A 17960-nucleotide genomic window follows, 5' to 3' on the forward strand; every position below is an offset into this window, starting at 1 on the left:
CATTTGAATTATTTGTCCATAAAAAAAAGCACCAATTGTCACCTGTTAGGTTTTTTTAAATCAGCAGGACACAAATAAAGAGCAAAACAAAAATACTAAAACTAAAAAATAAAAATCATGTACTTTCGTTTTTTATAGTTCACCATGTTGTTTTAAAAAAAAACCTAATATCATTTTTGAAGGTGGTTCTACGTTCTGCTTAGTTTTTACGGACACATTGTGAGGCACCAACGTTCCTCTACATTACAATAAGCAGCAGCAGCATAATTTATAAAACTGACCATCTGTTCATATGGAGGAGGAAGAAGAAAAAAAAAGCAAAAAATTTTGTAATAATCAGCATTCTGATTTTATTCATTATAAAGAAACTTTGGAAAAATATCAAAGTTAAACAGCATGACAAAAAAAATCTTTACAAGCATCATTCAAGAGCATTTAAAGTACACTTGGACAATCTTCAATGTTGTTGCTTTTTTTAAAGAAAACAAAAGATTTGTTTTTTCTAAAATACCTATAACCCAAAAGAACTCAGATAAATTCAAGTTAAGGTAAAAAGAAGAACTTTTCACATCGTTTCATAGAATTCCTGGATTTCCAAAAGCAGAAAATAAACCACTCCATTCCAAATGTATTTCAAACCCAGAATTCCTCACATCTTAAAGTACAATCCAATAAAAAGACAGGATATGAGTGTCAGCTGATCTTTACAGAGACAATGTCAATGTATAAATTTTTACAGGTTTGTTTTTATTAAAAATTATTGACTTTTTTTTTTTAAAGAAACTATTTCTCTTGTGAATTACGTTTAAAATGTAAAGGTTTCCTTTACCAAAATAGGCACTAAAACATCCAGCCTTTGCTAAAACTGTGCAAAGTCTCCTGAAAGCTGTTTCCATCGTGATTTTGTGATAATTGAAGTCTATAGGATACTGAGAAATAACCCATAAAAAAAGACACTTACAGGGACAAAAATAACAGCCCAGAGTACACAAGGACAGAAGAGTTCAATTGGCAATTGTTTACAGATTGAAATTTAAAAACATAATCCTTTTAGTGATGTGTTTTTAACAGAGAAAACCTATTGTAATTTATTTAAGTGTCTTAGAGTCTGGAAGAATGCAGCACAGCTTGCTGTTCACATTACATCTGTAATAATAAATTAAACCTTTTATTATTCTAAATAATTATCTATTTATGAAACATCCAAACGTGTAACTAAATACTACTAGATTAAATACTGCTGTCACATGATGTTTAAGTACCCAGACCCTTTTGTTGAGTCATTTATTTCTTTCGCTTTAAGAAAATACTTTTAAACAAAAATGATATAATTGTAGCTATAATCGCTCTTTCCTTTAGAAGGAAAAATCTTTTTTTATTTATTTAATTTTTTTCCACCTTCATTTCTTATTAACTAAAAGATTCTGGGTAAACAAAATGAACAGATGTGTGATTGAATCAAGTAGGAAAAAGGTTCTAAGAATCCCAACAGTGGAAGTTGTTTGGTGCAAAGCCTCCTTTTCCCATCCAGAGGAGAGTTTTTAAAGTCTCTGTTTTTCTCCCTGAGAAAGTTTTTGGACTAAACATCCTTCTTTTCTGTCCTTTTCCCCTTCAGCGTTGGAGGAAAAAGCACCAACGATCTGTTGCTTCTACTCGTCCCGTCGTTACCCGTCCACGCTGTGCTCTACCGGCCGCCGTACAAGTGGACCTTGACAAAGGAGATGGTCTCAAAATAGTCCTTGTGGCCCTTCTCGTATAAGACGAACACAAACTTCTGGTCCTCTACAGAGCCGGTGTCCAGAGACGACATGCAGGAGTAACCGCTCGGCCCCGCCCATATCTGGACGGCTTTTTTCTCCCAGGACAAGCCGTCCGTCAGCGACCATCGCAGTGTCAGGTTCACTCCTGAAGGGGGTTAGAAAGAGACGCACGGGGGGGAAAAAAAGTTCCTAAAATGCTTGAAGGCATGGATTCAAATGCATTTTGGTCACAAGTAAGCTCTTCAGCGTCTAATATTACTTATTTCTTTTCAGGCAGATTTTTAATTTTATCCGTTTAAGGATGGTGAACTAGAGAATGAACAGTAGTGAGAATCACAAAGCTTCTGGTAGACGGTACTGGTATGTTGAAACCTGACCGCTACAGGAAGTCATTCTGTCCTTCCTTTCTTTTCCCACTTTAAGGAACTTTTTAGTTTTTCCTGGAAGAAAAAAAAAGTTCCTAAAATGTTTTCTAGTGTGAATTTGGTCCTGGATGGAGCTCTGGACCCTCCATGGATGTTTGTTTTGTGGATTTTAAGGGCCACTCCAATGAAAATGGTGTTTTTCTACATGTCCCTGTAGCGTTTTTCTGAGGACATAAATAAAGAAAACAAGGCTTCAATTTTATTTCTGAGCATTTCTTCATTCAAATCATTGTAAATCGGGAGCAGACAAAAAAAAAAAAAAACCTTCTCTGTTTTCTATTAAATCCACTTGTAGATAAATAGATCCACAAAAGTCTTTGTTTTCCTCATCTGAGCTGGAATCTGGATCTAAAATGTACGGCTGGATTGTTCTGATATTGCTCGCCAGTTTTGCTGCATCTCTAATAGGTCCGGGGTAGGCCTGCACAATATACCGCAAATTTATCGTTATTGCGAAATCAAGCTGTGCAATATGCATACCGCAAAAGTCGTCAAAAATCGCAATAAATGGTTACCTTAAATGTGCTAAAACAAACTCATGGCAGCTTGAAATATTGAACAAATGAAATAAATCCCTTTATGCATTTAACCAATCGGAAGGACCCGTTTACGTTGTTGATCAATCAGATGAGCCCTTTTATGTTTGATGTTTGCCTCCTACGTCGACAAGGTTCATTTGGAGTATAATCTTTAAACTGTTGCAGTGAAATGGAAATTATGTTTTTGTTTTTTTTACTATTTGTTTATATACCGCAATTTATATCGTTATCGCAATATTAATTACCAATATCGCATTTCGCGAGTTTTCCTCATATCGTGCAGCCCTAGTCCGGGGTGTGAGGGACTGTAAGCTAGCGGGAGTGTGTGTGAACAGAGAGCTCTCAGCAACGTGGAGGGGAAGTGGGAAAGGGGTTGCTCCGTGCCAACTGTTCTCCCCACAACTCAGATGCAAATTTTTTAACGAACTCCTGCTGCTTTGCAGTAAATGTTTCCTAGAAAACGATACAGGTGTTTGTTTTACTGAAAAATGGCTCAAGCAAGAGAGGTTGCTATAGAAACTCAGACCAATCACTGCTTATTGATGACGTCTGCCGGCTTTCATCTTGTGAAAAAATGGCGACTGAATTGCCTTCATTTGCTCGGAGGCAAATCATTTTCTATTCTAGTCGTTCTAGTCAATTATAAAACCCCAGAGCATCCCTATAAAATGAGCAGTGTTTGAAAAGTCTCAACAGTTCTTACTGTTCCGGTCATTGGAGGGGTTGGTGAAGTACAGAACTCCATTTTTCTGCAGGGCTCCAGCTGCCACAACCGGATCCACCAACTCAGAGTCGAAATAGAGCTCCTCTACGGGGAGCGACTCTCCTCCATCGAGGCTGCGCGCCATGACACGGCACCGACAGTGGTAGTTGTTCTGGTTCCGCACGTTTATTAAGATGCTGCCGTCGGGCATCTCGACTGGCTGCAGAAGGACCAATACAGAGAAACAGTGATATATTGTTTTTCGTTTTAGTCCAAAGCTGTAGATGCAGTGCTCATTTTAGCCCACAAGGGGGCAGAAGAGCGCAGAGTTTAACATTTAAAGTTTTGTTCTGCCATCTATGGATGACTAACCTTTTTAAAAATAAGAAAATGACTTTACATTTTGATCAGACAAAAATTATGTTTAAAAGGAACACCTATAATAACAACTTTCCTTTTAACCACATTTACCAGAACCAATTCATTTTAGAGCAAAATGTCATTTAACATCCAAAGTGGTTACGTTTTTCCACAAAAATAACAAAACAATCTGGATTCAACAATTGGAAAGACAGCTGAAGCAGAGGATAGCCATGATGCATTTGTTTTGCTAAAACATGATCCAAAGCACTTGAGTAGCTTCCTGATTAGCTCATCGTTTCCTAAACAGCTGGTGAAAGGGCTGTTTCCTCATTTAACTCATTAAACACTTAAGAATTCAACATTTATAAAGGGATAAGTCAAACATCATCACCTGTGGTCAATGGCGTCTACTTAAAAAGCGCTTCATCGAAGGCCCATTCATCCACATTCACTCACACACTAATGCTGCAGAACACTGGTGTCAATCTGTAACATCTGTTGCCCAAGGACACTTCAACCCACCGGCAGGCGGGGCGGGAGTCATCGGCTCTACCGCTGCGCCACAGTGACGCGGCGGCGAAAGTACCTGACACTCATCCGGGTTGAAGTCTTGAGCGCTTTTCTTCTGGTTGTACGGGATGCTCTTCAGAGCGGCGCCGTTTCTCCAACCTTTTCCGTGGTCGTCGCTCAGGATGCAGAAAACGCCGTCGCCCTCTATGGTTCCGTGACCGCAGACCACCAGCCGCCCCTTGGCCGGACTGTGGCGCTTCTGGCCGAAGACGAGCAAGGAGAAGGACAAAGCCTTAGAAAAATTCAGAGTTGCTCAAAGGCAAAACAATATTGCAGGACAGATCTCTGAGATTGTCTTTTTTTTCCTCCTGATTTGCTCACTAAAATTAATTTTTGATGACATCACAGCGGGAGAAACCATCGAAAAAAATGTTTGGAGACAAAATCTCTTAAGGGATTTAAAAAATAAACAAAATCAAACCCTAACGAAACTGAAACACACATGTCAAGGATATTCAAAGGAAGGGTGGGAATTATTATGGGATGGCCACAGGACCTACAGCTTGAAGGCCACTTTGTGAAATTTGCCAATGTTGACATTTTACCACAATTTGAAAAAAAACAACTTTTGTTTAAGTGAAATTTGATACACACTCCACCTGTTTAAGTCTGCAACTACAACCGATGTTTTATTGACCTTTAACCTCCGAGAGAGGCAACCATCTTGAAAAAAAAACAAAACACCTGTAGTACCAAATTCAAACAATCACCTCCTAACTTCTAACCTTATTAGAAAGCTACATGTCAGAAAATTATTTTTTATCCCTTAAAATTTAGTTATATTAACGTGGCGAGCTGGCGAAAGTGGACATGTTTTTTTTTACCGGAACATAGTATAATTCGAGTACATGGATCCCTGGCTTAAAATGAGCGAAATGATCTGACATATACAATAAGGCTACATTGGGAATGTGGGCGTGGTTAACAAAAAACCTCTGTTGCCATGGAAATCCCAAAAGTTTACTTTTGCAGATTCTTCTAAAAATGACACAGACCTGTTCGTCACCCCCAGACGACAAAAAAATATAATAGTTGCTATGGAGACAAAACTAACAGAAAAGCTGCCAATGTATTAAAAAAGAAGTGGTCGTTTTTATGAATTTGTCACATGTGGCTCTGACTGGGGGGGGGGGGGGGGGGCAGGAGCTGTGGGGGAGAGTGGGGGGGGGTAGCAGCTGTGGGGGAGAGTGGGGGGGGGGGGTAGCAGCTGCTATGGGGGGTAATTGGGGGCTTGTGTGCCATACAATGCTGGTCGCATCTTTGATTGTTATTGTTTTTTACGTGAGATCGGTCACAAGTTTCAGCATCTCCAATAAAGTCACTAATAAAGTAAATGACACCCGTTTAGCTTCTCGTGATTCTCATAAAACACAGCAACAAAAGTATAACTTGGCTTAAAAATTTGCTCGTTTTACGACCAGAAAAGGTCGTTCGAAAGGTCTTCCAATGGCCGAACCGAGTCCCTTTCTCACCTGGATTCCGAAGCCGGGCCCCGGAGCGAAAGCTCTGACCCCGAGCTCAATGGAGAGGTTCCGGGGCACGCTCCAGGAGAGACCGTCGTCTCTGCTCTCCACCATCATGGTGCTGGACGGACTGCAGCGGTAAAGGTGGAAACACAGGCTGTAGATCAGAAAGACGGAGCCCACTTCTTCGTCCACCACCACCGAGCCCAGGTTCAGCCCGTCGGGGTGCTCCACATCGTCCACGATGAAAACAGTCGGGGACCAGGTGTTTCCTGGAGGGAAGATCATTAAGATCATGAGGATCATAAACACAACACTTCTTCCTTTTCCTGCACGGCTCTGCACATTTTTTTCCTTTTACAGCTGCTGTTTTGCTTAGTTTGTGAATCACTAGAGCGGCTTCAACAGTGTGTTTTTGTATTGACCTTAAGGGTTTCTCAGTGATCCTTTATTCTACGGCCTAAAGTTATTTCACTTCCTTAACTTTTAAAGTTATGACTAAAATCAAAGTTATGGCTGGTTAAAAAATGTGAAATCTGGAAAAATATTATCAAAACAAAACTGAAAGCTTGGACTGAAGCGTGGAGACCGCCTTTCGTTTTTCTTGAAGCTGCATGTAAATGCATTGGACGTGATGCTATCAGATGTTGTGGGGCCCCTTCTTTGCCTGTCTTTTTTTTGGGGGGGGGGTCTGACCTTTGTCTGTGGAACGCCGCATTGCCAGAAACTTGGCTCCAATGTCGCTGGATGAGGACTTCCTCCCCTCGGCGAAGGCCAGCAGGCTCCCCTTGGGGGTGAAGGTGAGCACCGGGATCCTGTAGGTGCTTACATGGCCCTGGCCCCCGCTCACCCACAGCAGCTGCTCCTCATACACCAGAGGGTCGATCTGACAGCAGAGAAGGGGTTAAAAAGTCAACATCTGAGCAAACATTCAGATCATTGTGAATTTTAATAGTATTGATGTAAAAAAAACAAACGTCACTTTAAGTTAAAGGCTTTTAATCGACTAAATTCGCTTGAAACCATTTTGAAGTGGCGTCAGTGACGTCACAGGAATGGGTTGCGTACCTGTGCAGAGGTGTTGTAACAAACACAGCGAGGAAGCAGCGCGCAGAGCAGCCACACCAGCACCGGTCCCGTTAACGCGTCACAACTTCTCCCCGAAACCTTCATCTTACTTTGACCCACGAATCCCAGATGAGCTGGAGCCGAGCGCGAGGCACCAAGAACTGACAAGACAAAACCGGAAGTGTTCCTGCATACTGAAGCATGCGGTCATGTGACCTAGAGGGGGCGGGTCACATGACCACATGCTTCAGAATGCAGGGCAGCTTCAGCTCTGTGGTCTGCAACTTTTACGCTTTACTCACTAGTTACTGTTGGAGGGGGGGGTAAATTTAAAATAAAATTCAAAAATAAAATACATTTTATTTTATTTGATTTGATTTGATTTCAAAGTTATTTTATTTAAAGTAGAGTTTTGTGCCAAATAAAAAACCTCCAGTCGTTTTATTTTGTAACTACAAAATATACCTCTCTTTTGAAGGTTTCTGTTTTTGTTTTTAAGTTGAAAAATGCTTTTGTTATAAGATATGATATTCTTTATTGATCCCACGTTGGGGAAATTCAATTGTTACAGCAGTTCAGTGCAAAATAGAGAAAAAAGAAGAACAACAGCAATGTGCAAAAAGAATGAAAGGGTATTTGAAATGTGCACAAATGCAGGAGTAATAACATTTAAAAACAAACAGAAGCTACACCTATATACACTATTACTACATAACATATATTATACGTTAAATTAAATTAAATTAAGTAAAAGAGAGAATATTCTGATGGGCTATGGATGCATGATAACCGGTTTGTACATGCATATTTAAACTGTGGCATTGTACAATCTAACAGCTGTTGGAATGAATGACCTGCAGTACCGTTCCTTCCTACATGGAGGATGTAACAGTCTGCAACTGAAGGAGCTGCTCAGCGTCTTCACTGTCTGATGTAGTGGGGGAGAGGTGTTGTCCATGATGGATCCTCCTTTCACCCACTTCCTCCACAAAGTCCAGTGGACAGTGGAGGAAGTGGGAGAAAGTTAGTTAGTCAGTATGTATAGTGTGTTACCTTAAAAAAGAATAAATTAAAAAATAAGTGCTTCATAAATAAAGTTTGAATTGATTTATTTAGTTACTTTTAGAGCTTGTAACTGTACTTCTTTTCTGTGTTATCACTCTCCCGATCCTCACTATTCATTAGCCACAGTGGGTCAAATGACATCTGTGTTCATAGAATTTTTTCTTTAAAAACGTCTCAAAAATCCTTTTTGAGGTCATATTTTTGACACAGCATGAGTCTCTGCTGTGCTGGTGTCTTTTATTTTGTTTTCCCATCAGTTTTTTTTTATACTACCACTTATCATATATTTTATTATTTTAGTTTAACTCTTTAACCTTTAAACTGTTGTTTTTAATGCGTTGTGTTGTTAATGTACAACACTTTGTTTGAATGTGGACTTCTTAAGGTGCCAAATAAATAAAGACGATTTGATTTGATTTGGTTTAATTTGATTTGACTTAAATTTAGACTTGACTTTTGGGATTTGTTAACGATGTTCATGTTTTTAGTCTCTAACAAAACATTATCTTGCTAGATTCATGGTTGTGAAGACACATTTAAGGCTGTTATCAACTCTAATGACATTAAATCCCAAATGAAACATCTGCATCTCTGATGCGTTATTGTCAACATTATTAAAAGTGCAGACATGTCTGGCGTTTGGTGCCACTTCTGTATTTACATAAACTAAAATATTTACTTTCATGATGTCCAAATACTAATAGATCCGATCAGTGATTGACACAGTTTTAAGGTCTAAATCTTTTTTTATTTATTCATTTTCATTTTTGAGAAAATCTTTATTGATAATTCAATAATGGGACAAAACTTAAAAACATTTGAGTGCAACGTACATTAGATCTATACCTAAGAAGAACTGGTACAAACGGTTTGCTCAAACAAACCAAACAAAAATATGTTCAAAACTATTTTATAAAGAAATACACAAAATGATATAAACCAATGAAAGAAAATAAATTAAAATCAAACAAATAAAAAAAAGGGGTCTGCTAGCCAGAAGTACATTTAAAGTTACTGCATAATCTGATTGTTTTATAAAATTCCTGATAACTAATATTTAATTCTTCTGTTGAGACAAAATATGTTTTTAAGTTTGTTTCTTTAAAATTATTTAGTAAAAGGATCTTTTCTAATTGGTGAATAATATACATTTCACCCAAATTATTATTAGATTTATTAAACACGTTTTATCAGAATGAAAGAGTGAATCACTAAAACCTCTGAATCTTTCATGTGTGACATAATTTGCAGCTCCAGCTGTGCATATTGATATGGACGTGACATTTCACTAAAGCAAACATGAGCATATTTGTAAAGTCTTTGGACTGTGAGTTAATGTTTGACTTCTGCAGAAAAGAAAGAGTTGAATGGATGCGAAAAGACATTTTTTCCAATAAATAACAACAATAATAATAATAATAATAATAAGCCTGCTTTTGACATGACCTTAGTTTTCTGTTTCACAAACAAACAAACGTTTGATAACAGATCCGGTTTCAGAACGGAAGTCTTTTCTCAGGTAGCGCCTTCATGGCAGAGATGTGCGAACCAATGCTGACGTTCTGCTTCCTGTTTCTGCTCAAACCACATTCCTGTAGTCATGCGGCCAGGCTGATCTCAGTCACAAGCTAGAAACAGAGAGAGGAGAAAGCTGCAGGCCTCCGCCTGCCACAAGTCTGTCCGTCTCTTCGCCTTTTGCTTTCAAGGAACCAATTTTCTCTGTGCTGCTGAAAACAAGAATGACAGGAGAACTTCATCCCCACAGCTGTGCAGACAAGATGGACTTTCATCTGAAGCATAGGTAAGCTGCCTTCAATTTTCCAATACAACACTGTGGCCAGAATTTAGTTTAGGCTGTGCAGAGTTTGTAGAAAAGACCCACTTTAAAATTGAATTTCAGCAGAAAAATGTGACATTTGTTCAGCTTGGCTCATCTCTTAAAAGGGCTACGGTTGTTTGAAACAGAAGTTTGAAACGTTTTTCTGCAACAAATTCCCTTTATCGCTCCGCATGAGTGCAGCGTTTATCTCTCTACTTGAGATAAGAGAAACGTCTATTGAGCGCATGACTCTCATCTTCTTGAATGTTTGCAGACTGAGGAATGTCTTTGGTGTTGGTGCAACTTTAGATAGAAAAAAAAACAACGTTTAGAAGCACAAAGTTGAGTTCCTACGCTTTCGCTGCTAACATGTTTCTGTTAGTGGTTAACAAGAAAGTGTGAAAAATAACAGCAAGAGGCATTTTAGTCTCATGTTTTCTGTTTGCTGGACTCTGAGTCACTCACTGCATGTGACCTGATGGACTAAAGCTTCACAGCTGAGGTCCTAATCATAAACTTTTATTTTTTATTACATTTTTAAAGCTCTTTTCAAATGCAAATACAGATTTTTTTTCTATTTTAAAGCAACTTTTAAATAAATACTACAATATAGGTGCACATTTTTAGAAGTAGGAAGTTTGATAAAGGCCATAAAGTCTGAAAACAGAAGGAATCTGCTGTTTTTTTGATGACTTCTTGCATGTTGAGATAACAGTGAACATGTTTGTCAAAGATAACACACAAGGATGAAGTGTTTAGATCCTGAGTCATTCTAAAAATGTCTTGTGTTTTCCCGCATTGAAGTATAAATTCTTGTGTTTCATTTAACTTTTTACAACATGAAGCGCCAACGTGCTTAATAAAGACAAACAATTGAAAAAAACACTAAACAAAAAATAAATTTAAAATGGCATAAACGAAGGACAAAAAACCAAAAAGGCAAATTCATATAAAACAATGCCACAAACTTCTGAGTATAAAAAGCCAAATAAAGGTCTTAAGAAGAGTTCAAGTCTAATTTGCGGGTCTGGAGGAACATCACAGCTGGAGAATATTAACAGATGATCCACGGTCACCCCAGTGTTTCCTTCATGACCTGATCACATCAAGCAGAAACTGGACCTTAAATCTCTGAAAAGACCTCCAGTTCTCAAAATATTTAATATATATTAATTCCAGATGCCATGAATCCACTTCAAGATGTCACCTGGATAAATGAGAACCGTCACCCCGAGCTATGGGCTTTAAAGTTCAAACAGTAAAACTAAGAGCACCAAAGCGATGTGCGCTGGATTGGATGTATCGATGCTTTCTAGGTTAATGGGTAAAAGACTCACTCCAATGTGTTGAAAAACACGTTTTGGGTGTTTTTAGCATGTTTTTGTGGCTTTTTTCTGATAAATATTAAGAAAATTTAACTCAAAGTTGCATTTCTGAATACTTTGTTTTTTCAAATTATTGTGAATCAGAAGCAGACAAACGTGACATTTGAAAAAGATTGTATTTGTGACGTAGTAAATGTGCTGGGGAGGGCCCACAAGTTCCCAGCTCCAATCCATTCTGATGCATCCACCAGCAGACAAATAGATCCATGAACGTCTTTGTTTTCCTCGTTTTAGCTGGAATCTGGATCTAAACTGTACGGCTGGACAGCTCCAATAATGTTCGCCATTTTTGTTGCACCACTGATGTTAGTTTGAGGGTTTGAGGGACTGTAAGCTAGCGGGATAAATGGGTGACAGAAGGTGGGTCGGGGTTGCTCTGCGCCAATGGCCCCATCCACAACTGAACTGCTGCCGCTTTGCAGAAACTACGTCCTATTTTGATTTGGGCTAAAAACACAATAATTATAATTTAAAAACCACTGGAAAGGCGTTGGAAATAGATCAACAAATGATCGGAGTGGGACTTTGAGTGAACGCCGAGCATTAAAATAATCCGTCCAGGTGCAAATGACAAAAGTTCATTTTGATAAAGTCAAATTCTTAAAACAGATTTTTTTGATTTAGGTGATGTCCTCACATTTGAAATGTGTGTGTGGGTTTTAACCTTATTGTTTCTCCATAACCTCACATGAGCTTCCAGCATCCTCATAATGATTTCATAAGTTCCTCTTTTGAGACTTTATTTATTTATTTTTTTTGGCACTCTTGTGTCAAAGAAAAGAGGAACCACAGACAAGATGCTTTTAATAAAACCTGCAGCAGAAACTGTAAAAAATTCAACCCTAAAGCTTTTTATCTGTGGTGGTAACCAGGTTTTTTTTTTTTTTTTGTAGGACATAATGACTTTAGAGAGGATGGAGGACAGAAACGAGGTTTGTCGGGTGGAGGAGGAAGCTGAGGTGGATGTTCAGGGCGGGGAAAGCAAGTTAGTAACCAACAATAACCAACCTACTTGGTCAAATGGTAAGAATTTTTAATGGTAAAAATAAAGAAAATATGGTAAATACTTTGTTTCCCCAGTTTTTGTCATGAGAAAAGGCAGACGGCTGGATCCAACTGTAGCAGTTTTATTCGCTCAGTTAAAAGTCCACAAAGCTGAATCAGGGTCAGGCAGGCAGGGGGCAATAACAGGCACAAGTTCATCAGAGAAGAGACAGGATAGTCAGGATGCAGGCGAGATTAAATGGCATATACCGGTACTTATATAGCGCTTTTCTACCTACAAGGACAAAGCACTTTACAGTCACAGACCCACTCACCCATACATTCACACACACTGGTGGTGGCTCCGCTGCCAAACACAGGCGCCCGCCTACCACCAGAGGCAAGGTGGGGTGCAGTGTCTTGCCCAAGGACACTTTGACTCATGGGCGTGCAAGGCGGGAATCAAACCGGATTCGAAAGTCAGGGCAGGCAGAAGGCAAACAGTCAGAAACAGGGTCAGAAGTCAGAAGACAGAAGATCAGGTCCAGATATAACGCTCGGTAAGAAAGGCAGACTGACTCAAACAAAACTTCACACTGAATGAGGCTCAGTACAGTTCTTATGTATACTGTGAGTGATTGCAAATGAGAGTCATGTGTGTGGCATCCAGGAAGTGTGCACTGGGGTTGCTGGGAGATGAAGTGCATTTAGTACTCTGGAGACGTTCCTGCTGCTGACCAGAGGGCAAGTCAGAGCTCTGACTTCTGACAGTTGAACTGTGATGATGCTGACATTGGTTCTTTTTTTTTTTTTTTTTTTTTGTCAGGTCAGTGTGTTGTTGTGATGCCAAGCTGTTCAACGTTCAACCCCAGGTTTGATCTTTCTTTGTGCCGCGCCAAGCTTTCCAGGGATGGCTTTCAGGTTGGAAAAAAAACGAAAATATTTAGAATAAAAAATGCATTGAATAGGGGAATAATCAGTTTTTCAGTTTTTGCTTTTATTGTGTTTTTTTTTCTACAGTCAGTAGATGCTGATAAGTCTTTATTTCTCCCGAGTAATTGGTACATTTTTTTACCTTGAAGATGATTCATTTGTTTTTTCATCTTTTTCTTACATTTCTTTTGTTTTACAGTGGAATGGCAAACTAAATACATTATTCTTCAAAATGTTCTTTTGTTGTTTTAGATTCCAGCCTCAGACATGGAAATTCCTATAAAAGCTGCTCTGGATGTCCCTTCAGTCAAGAGATATATGGTTTTCAACTCGCGCCTTTTTCAATTCATCATGGCGCCGGTACGAAATCATAATTTCCAGATAAATCTAAATGCTTTTACATAAGCTTTAACTCTTTAAATAATTTTCCCCCTTAACCCAGCAGAACCCAAGGGGTCAAATTTGGTTGCTGTTTTGTAATTTTAATTAAAAAAAAAACTTTTTTTGTTTCATTTTTTGAATATATTTTTGGCTGCTTTATTTGGCTGATTGCTAAATTCAACTTGGTTTTTCCTCCTCAGACATTTAAATTAATTTAAGGTTCTTCAATTTTCTCAAAACTTGAAGTAAATTACATTATAAATATGTTTATCTCAATGATACTTTTATTGCTTCCACAAAACCAAATTTTGCCAAAGGCTTATTTCACTTTATCATGCAGTTATTTTTCATTTTCTGCTCTTTGAAGCAGAAGATCTGAAGAAAATGCATAATATCACTTCCAAATTGTCAAATGTTTTAGCTTTAAATACTTTTTTTCTTCCTTTTTCTGCTATTTTTTAAATATAAAATTAAATATTTTTAGAAAAATGTTGTATAGTTTTTTTTAGAATAGTTATAGCAGAAAAGTTAAAATATTACAGAATTTTTAGCAAAGATGACATTTTCAGAGGTGATGCTGTGACTTTGTCTCCCCAGGTTCTGTACGTGGTGCTGTGGTGTGCCGTCTTCTCCACCCTCCACCTCTACATCTCTGTCAGCGATTACTGGGTTCTGTGCCTGTCGGTCAGCCTGCTGTCCTTCCTCCTCACCACCGCCATCGTCTTCATGCTTCATCACAGCAGCAAGCAGGTCAGTCGGTCGTCGAACAACTGCTGCTGTGTTGGTTGGTAGAACTTCCTGTCTCCGTTCATGCGTCCATTTCTGCGCCAGATCAACATAAACGTGGACGTTCGCTTGGTCCAGGTGAATGAGAGGATGGTCAAACACAAGCTGCTGGTGGGCGTGGCCGACTGGGTGGAGAACTGCACCGGAAACATAAAGGTTGGCGTCATCCAGGTGTCGTTAGTGTCACGTTATCCATACGTACAAACTGCTTTTCATGAAGTAGAAAAACCCCTTGCAGCTTGAAGGCAGCTGCGCCTAAAACCTTGAAAGCGAAGTTTTGCTGATCACATGTTATGACTCTGGAGTTTTTCTGAGGGACGGGTCGAGTCTGGGTCAAAAACTCACAACGTGCTGACACGAAAGGAGACAGAAGGGCGGGTGGGGAGCAGCTAAACAGTCTCTAAATCAATGGGTCCTCTCTCACTTTGGTCATGTTCCTGCTGATTCAGGAAAACTGTGGATTCCGGGGTCATCCATTTCTTCACCTTATCACCCAACAAACTTCTTGTTTTTCCTGGAAACTTTGAAACTTATTTCTGTCTCACAGCTTCATTTGTGAGACAAATGAAGCCTTTCTACCCAAAATGTAAAGAGATTTTATTTCATCTGGCTGTGATTGGGGATTAATCAGCCTTTAATGCCATCTTTGCAGTTGTTCTTCGTTTACTGGGACATGTCCCGCTGTCTGAGGACTCTGACTGAAACTTTGGAGGAGCTGGACTTTGTGACGTCTGACAGCCAGGTGAGACTCCAGCTCTCTGTTATCCTGCTGCTTCATTCTGTCCCGCAGCAGCAACAAAGCAGCAGCAGCATCCTGGACTGAAGAAGCAGATTGATTCTGGAAAAATTTCACCCGTCACCTACTCAGAAACCCAGCAAAGTGATCTTTATGAAGATCAGGTCAAGGTCAAAGGTCTTCCCAAGACCTTTGACCTTGGGAAGGGTCCACCATCTTGAAAAACAAACAAACACCTTTAGTACCTTCTACAAATTTAAACTCCTCGTAGGTACTCTGACATATAGCCTCCCAACTCCTCGAACATCATTGTGAAGCTACTTGGAAAAAAGATTTTAAATAGGATTAGCGTAGCGAGCTGGCAGGAGTGGCGTTTCCCTGTTGTTCGCACATTTTTTCTCCATAATATTGTGAACATTTGAGACATGAATCGTTGGCTCAAACTGAACAAAATGATATGACATACAGTGTTAACATATCAGGAATTTGAGCATTGTAAACAAAAAAAACCTCTGTTGCCAAGGAAATAAAAAAACATAAAATGGTTGCTATGATGATAAATCAACAGAAAAGGCACCATCTTGAAAACATTTTTTGGAATGAATTTGTCACATGGTAACGGGTAGATAAAGGTGCGTGTAGCAGGTGCCCAGCCAGTGAGGGTGGGTCTAAAGGGGGCGGCGAGCTTTGAGGTGGGTTGCTCCTGCAGATCTTACAAAACTGCTTGCAGCTTTAATTATATCTTAAACAAAATCTCCATGTGAAGTAATGGATTTGTGGACTTTTCCTGAGCAGGAATTTCATTCTGTCACTCTCCTCCCAGAACAGGCTGAGAAGCAGGATGTCCCATCTCATCCTGGTGTCCGAGGTTCTCCAAGAGGAGTCAGAGCCCGGTGTCTCAGATGTGGAGGCAGAATCAGATGAAAACAGATCTCTGCTACATGAAGGAAGCTGCAGTACCCCATCTCACCAGAGGGGGGAGACCTCAGTCATCTCCAGCTTCAGCCTGGCTCCTGATGCCTCCTTGCCTGCTCAGGTAAGGAACCATTTTATTTTAAAAACATGCCAAGACAGATGATGAAACAGCAGTTTCATCCTAAATTTCTGCTTCCTCTTAAGAGCAAACTGTTCTGTGTGTCTACTTTGCAGGTTAAGGCGCACCAACTCCTGATGACCTACAGTGCCTCCTATGTGAAGCTGCTGGTGTCTAAGAGGCTGTCGGGTTCATCGCACCACCGAATGAGGCTGCGGATGAACCACTGCAGCATCTCCCCCGTCTGCCTCTGCCAGTACATTAAGAAAAAAGTCCTTCAGTGAAACAGACTAGAGGACAATTGGTGATTGTCAGGAACTGGTGATGGAGGACCCAAAATGCAGGAGACCAGGCTTGGTGACAGAATATAAAACATTTATTAAACAAACTGAAACATGAAAAACCTATGGGGAGAAACAAAAGGATAACAAAGTAGAAAAGAGCAGATGACCTGACAAGGATGAACATTAACCAAGACACTTAAATAGGCTGAGGGAAATTAACTGAAATAAAAACAGCTATGGATCATAAACCTGAAACTGGTGTTACTGACAAAAACGACACGAAAGGCACGACCAAGAACAACAAAACCAAACCACAAAATCCTGGTTTGGGTTTTTATACGATGACGGACAGAGTTTTGTCCTGATCCCGTGTGAATTAAAGTCCTAAAACTGCACATGTGGGAACTTTGGTTTAAATGCAAAGTCTTTAAGTCACTGACACCACAGCTTCTTCACTGAATCTGATTTTCTGATCTATTATGGCAGCAGCTCTGCTGAAGATTCTCTTGTTACACATCTGGAGTATTTTGAACCTCATAAGACCTGCTCAAACATAAATCTTTAATGTATACTGTATACATCCTGTTTCAGAGGATAAAAAAATTCTCCTTCTGAATTTATTCCGTTTTATATCCATTTAGTGCCAAACTGCAAATGTTTTTTCCTCCAATCTGAAAGGACACCAATGCCACTTCTTCCATGTTTTACCATTTATCAGTAAAACCTTCTTGACATACAGGATGGAGCTTTTTGTGCTTTAGGAATTAAAAAAAACTGCAATTCTTCTATCTGGTTACTTCTCAGTAATGCTTCTGTTCTTCTTTATTTCAAAATGCTACCTTCATGAATCACCTCCATGAATCATCAAACCCATTTGAGCACATCTATCCTCTCTCAACAATCTCCAAAGCATTTATGCTCTTCTTTTCTTATTCCTAAATTAGCACACCTTCAGGATTTTAGCTTCTATCTTGTATTTTTCTTCCCTTTTTAACTCCACTTAGTGACTTTCCTCTTTTAAGATATATTAAAGGGAATGAATTGACTTCTGTTCCTGTAACACGCAGCCAAAATTAAGCTTTTTTGGCCTCAAAATTATTCAGCTCCAGCACACAGTAGTGGAGGGTTGATGGTTTGGGCTTTTGTTGTTGTTTTTGCGTTGTAGATGTCGCATTTTGTGTTAAGAGTCATCATCTTTACAGACACATGAATCTACTCTCTGCCTTGTGTTTAACTCTGTGATTGACTTGTTTAAATCCAGGGCTAGACTTTCCTTAAATGCAACATGTCTGAGTCCCGTTTTGGTCACATCTGCACAAAGACAGCGTCTTAGGAAGGGAATCCTGAATGAACCAGTTTGCAAGAGTGCGTTTAGCGATAAAAACCTCTTCAAAAACACCAAATTCACAGCTCAAACTCTCCTTTAGTCTTTACAAAAATGTGTAAAGCGTTCACCTTTTAAAAAATTGCAATAACTGCCGTCGCAAGTCTAAAAAGTCATTTAAATTGCAGTAATAGCTGATAAAAAAAGACCAGAAAAATCACAAAAAGAAGCAACGTGGCCTAATATTGACAGTACAATTAGTCCTGTCATCAGTTAATGTTTGAGCAATTAATTAAAAATAAGATGTTTTTAATTAATCTCTTTTTAATCTAGCCTAAT

The 17960-nt window shown here is 39.2% G+C and overlaps 2 protein-coding genes across 3 annotated transcripts; one reads left to right on the top strand and one right to left on the bottom strand.

Annotated features, from left to right (window-relative positions):
• Positions 1–1684: 1684 nt before the first annotated feature.
• On the bottom strand, positions 1685–6996 carry neu1 (neuraminidase 1). The gene is made up of 6 exons (NM_001289883.1): positions 6892–6996; positions 6520–6709; positions 5833–6095; positions 4377–4559; positions 3428–3647; positions 1685–1905 (listed from the first exon to the last, which is right to left on the bottom strand). The coding sequence occupies exons 1-6, from the start codon at positions 6994–6996 to the stop codon at positions 1685–1687; spliced, it is 1182 nt and encodes a 393-aa protein (NP_001276812.1).
• Positions 6997–9462: 2466 nt separating this feature from the next.
• Positions 9463–17100, top strand: tmem268 (transmembrane protein 268). Of its 2 annotated transcripts, none has more exons than XM_004073763.5 (9): positions 9463–9757; positions 12054–12183; positions 12971–13065; positions 13330–13437; positions 14056–14208; positions 14290–14400; positions 14897–14986; positions 15804–16016; positions 16130–17100. In XM_004073763.5, exons 2-9 carry the CDS (start codon positions 12060–12062, stop codon positions 16295–16297), a joined length of 1062 nt encoding a protein of 353 aa, XP_004073811.1. In that variant the 5' UTR covers positions 9463–9757; positions 12054–12059; the 3' UTR covers positions 16298–17100. The 2 variants fall into 2 exon arrangements, with proteins under 2 accessions (XP_004073811.1, XP_011479023.1); XM_011480721.4 differs by having other exon boundaries at positions 9497–9757; positions 12054–12145.
• Positions 17101–17960: the final 860 nt, after the last annotated feature.

The sequence above is a fragment of the Oryzias latipes genome, chromosome 11 (genome assembly GCF_053564925.1).
Source record: "Oryzias latipes strain Hd-rR chromosome 11, Olatipes_Hd-rR_3.1".
Classification (NCBI taxonomy): domain Eukaryota; kingdom Metazoa; phylum Chordata; class Actinopteri; order Beloniformes; family Adrianichthyidae; genus Oryzias; species Oryzias latipes.

Excerpts from the sequence above, each read along its gene's own strand:
- neu1 (NM_001289883.1), bottom strand. The coding sequence starts at position 6,996 with ATGAAGGTTTCGGGGAGAAGTTGTGACGCGTTAACGGGACCGGTGCTG. Across the intron at positions 4,560-5,832 it reads GGCCCGGCTTCGGAATCCAG|AAGCGCCACAGTCCGGCCAA; the intron begins GTGAGAAAGGGA and ends GTCTTCGGCCAG. Across the intron at positions 1,906-3,427 it reads CCCCTCCAATGACCGGAACA|GAGTGAACCTGACACTGCGA; the intron begins GTAAGAACTGTT and ends AACCCCCTTCAG.
- tmem268 (XM_004073763.5), top strand. The coding sequence starts at position 12,060 with ATGACTTTAGAGAGGATGGAGGACAGAAACGAGGTTTGTCGGGTGGAG. Across the intron at positions 12,184-12,970 it reads CCAACCTACTTGGTCAAATG|GTCAGTGTGTTGTTGTGATG; the intron begins GTAAGAATTTTT and ends TTTTTTTGTCAG. Across the intron at positions 14,209-14,289 it reads TTCATCACAGCAGCAAGCAG|ATCAACATAAACGTGGACGT; the intron begins GTCAGTCGGTCG and ends TTTCTGCGCCAG.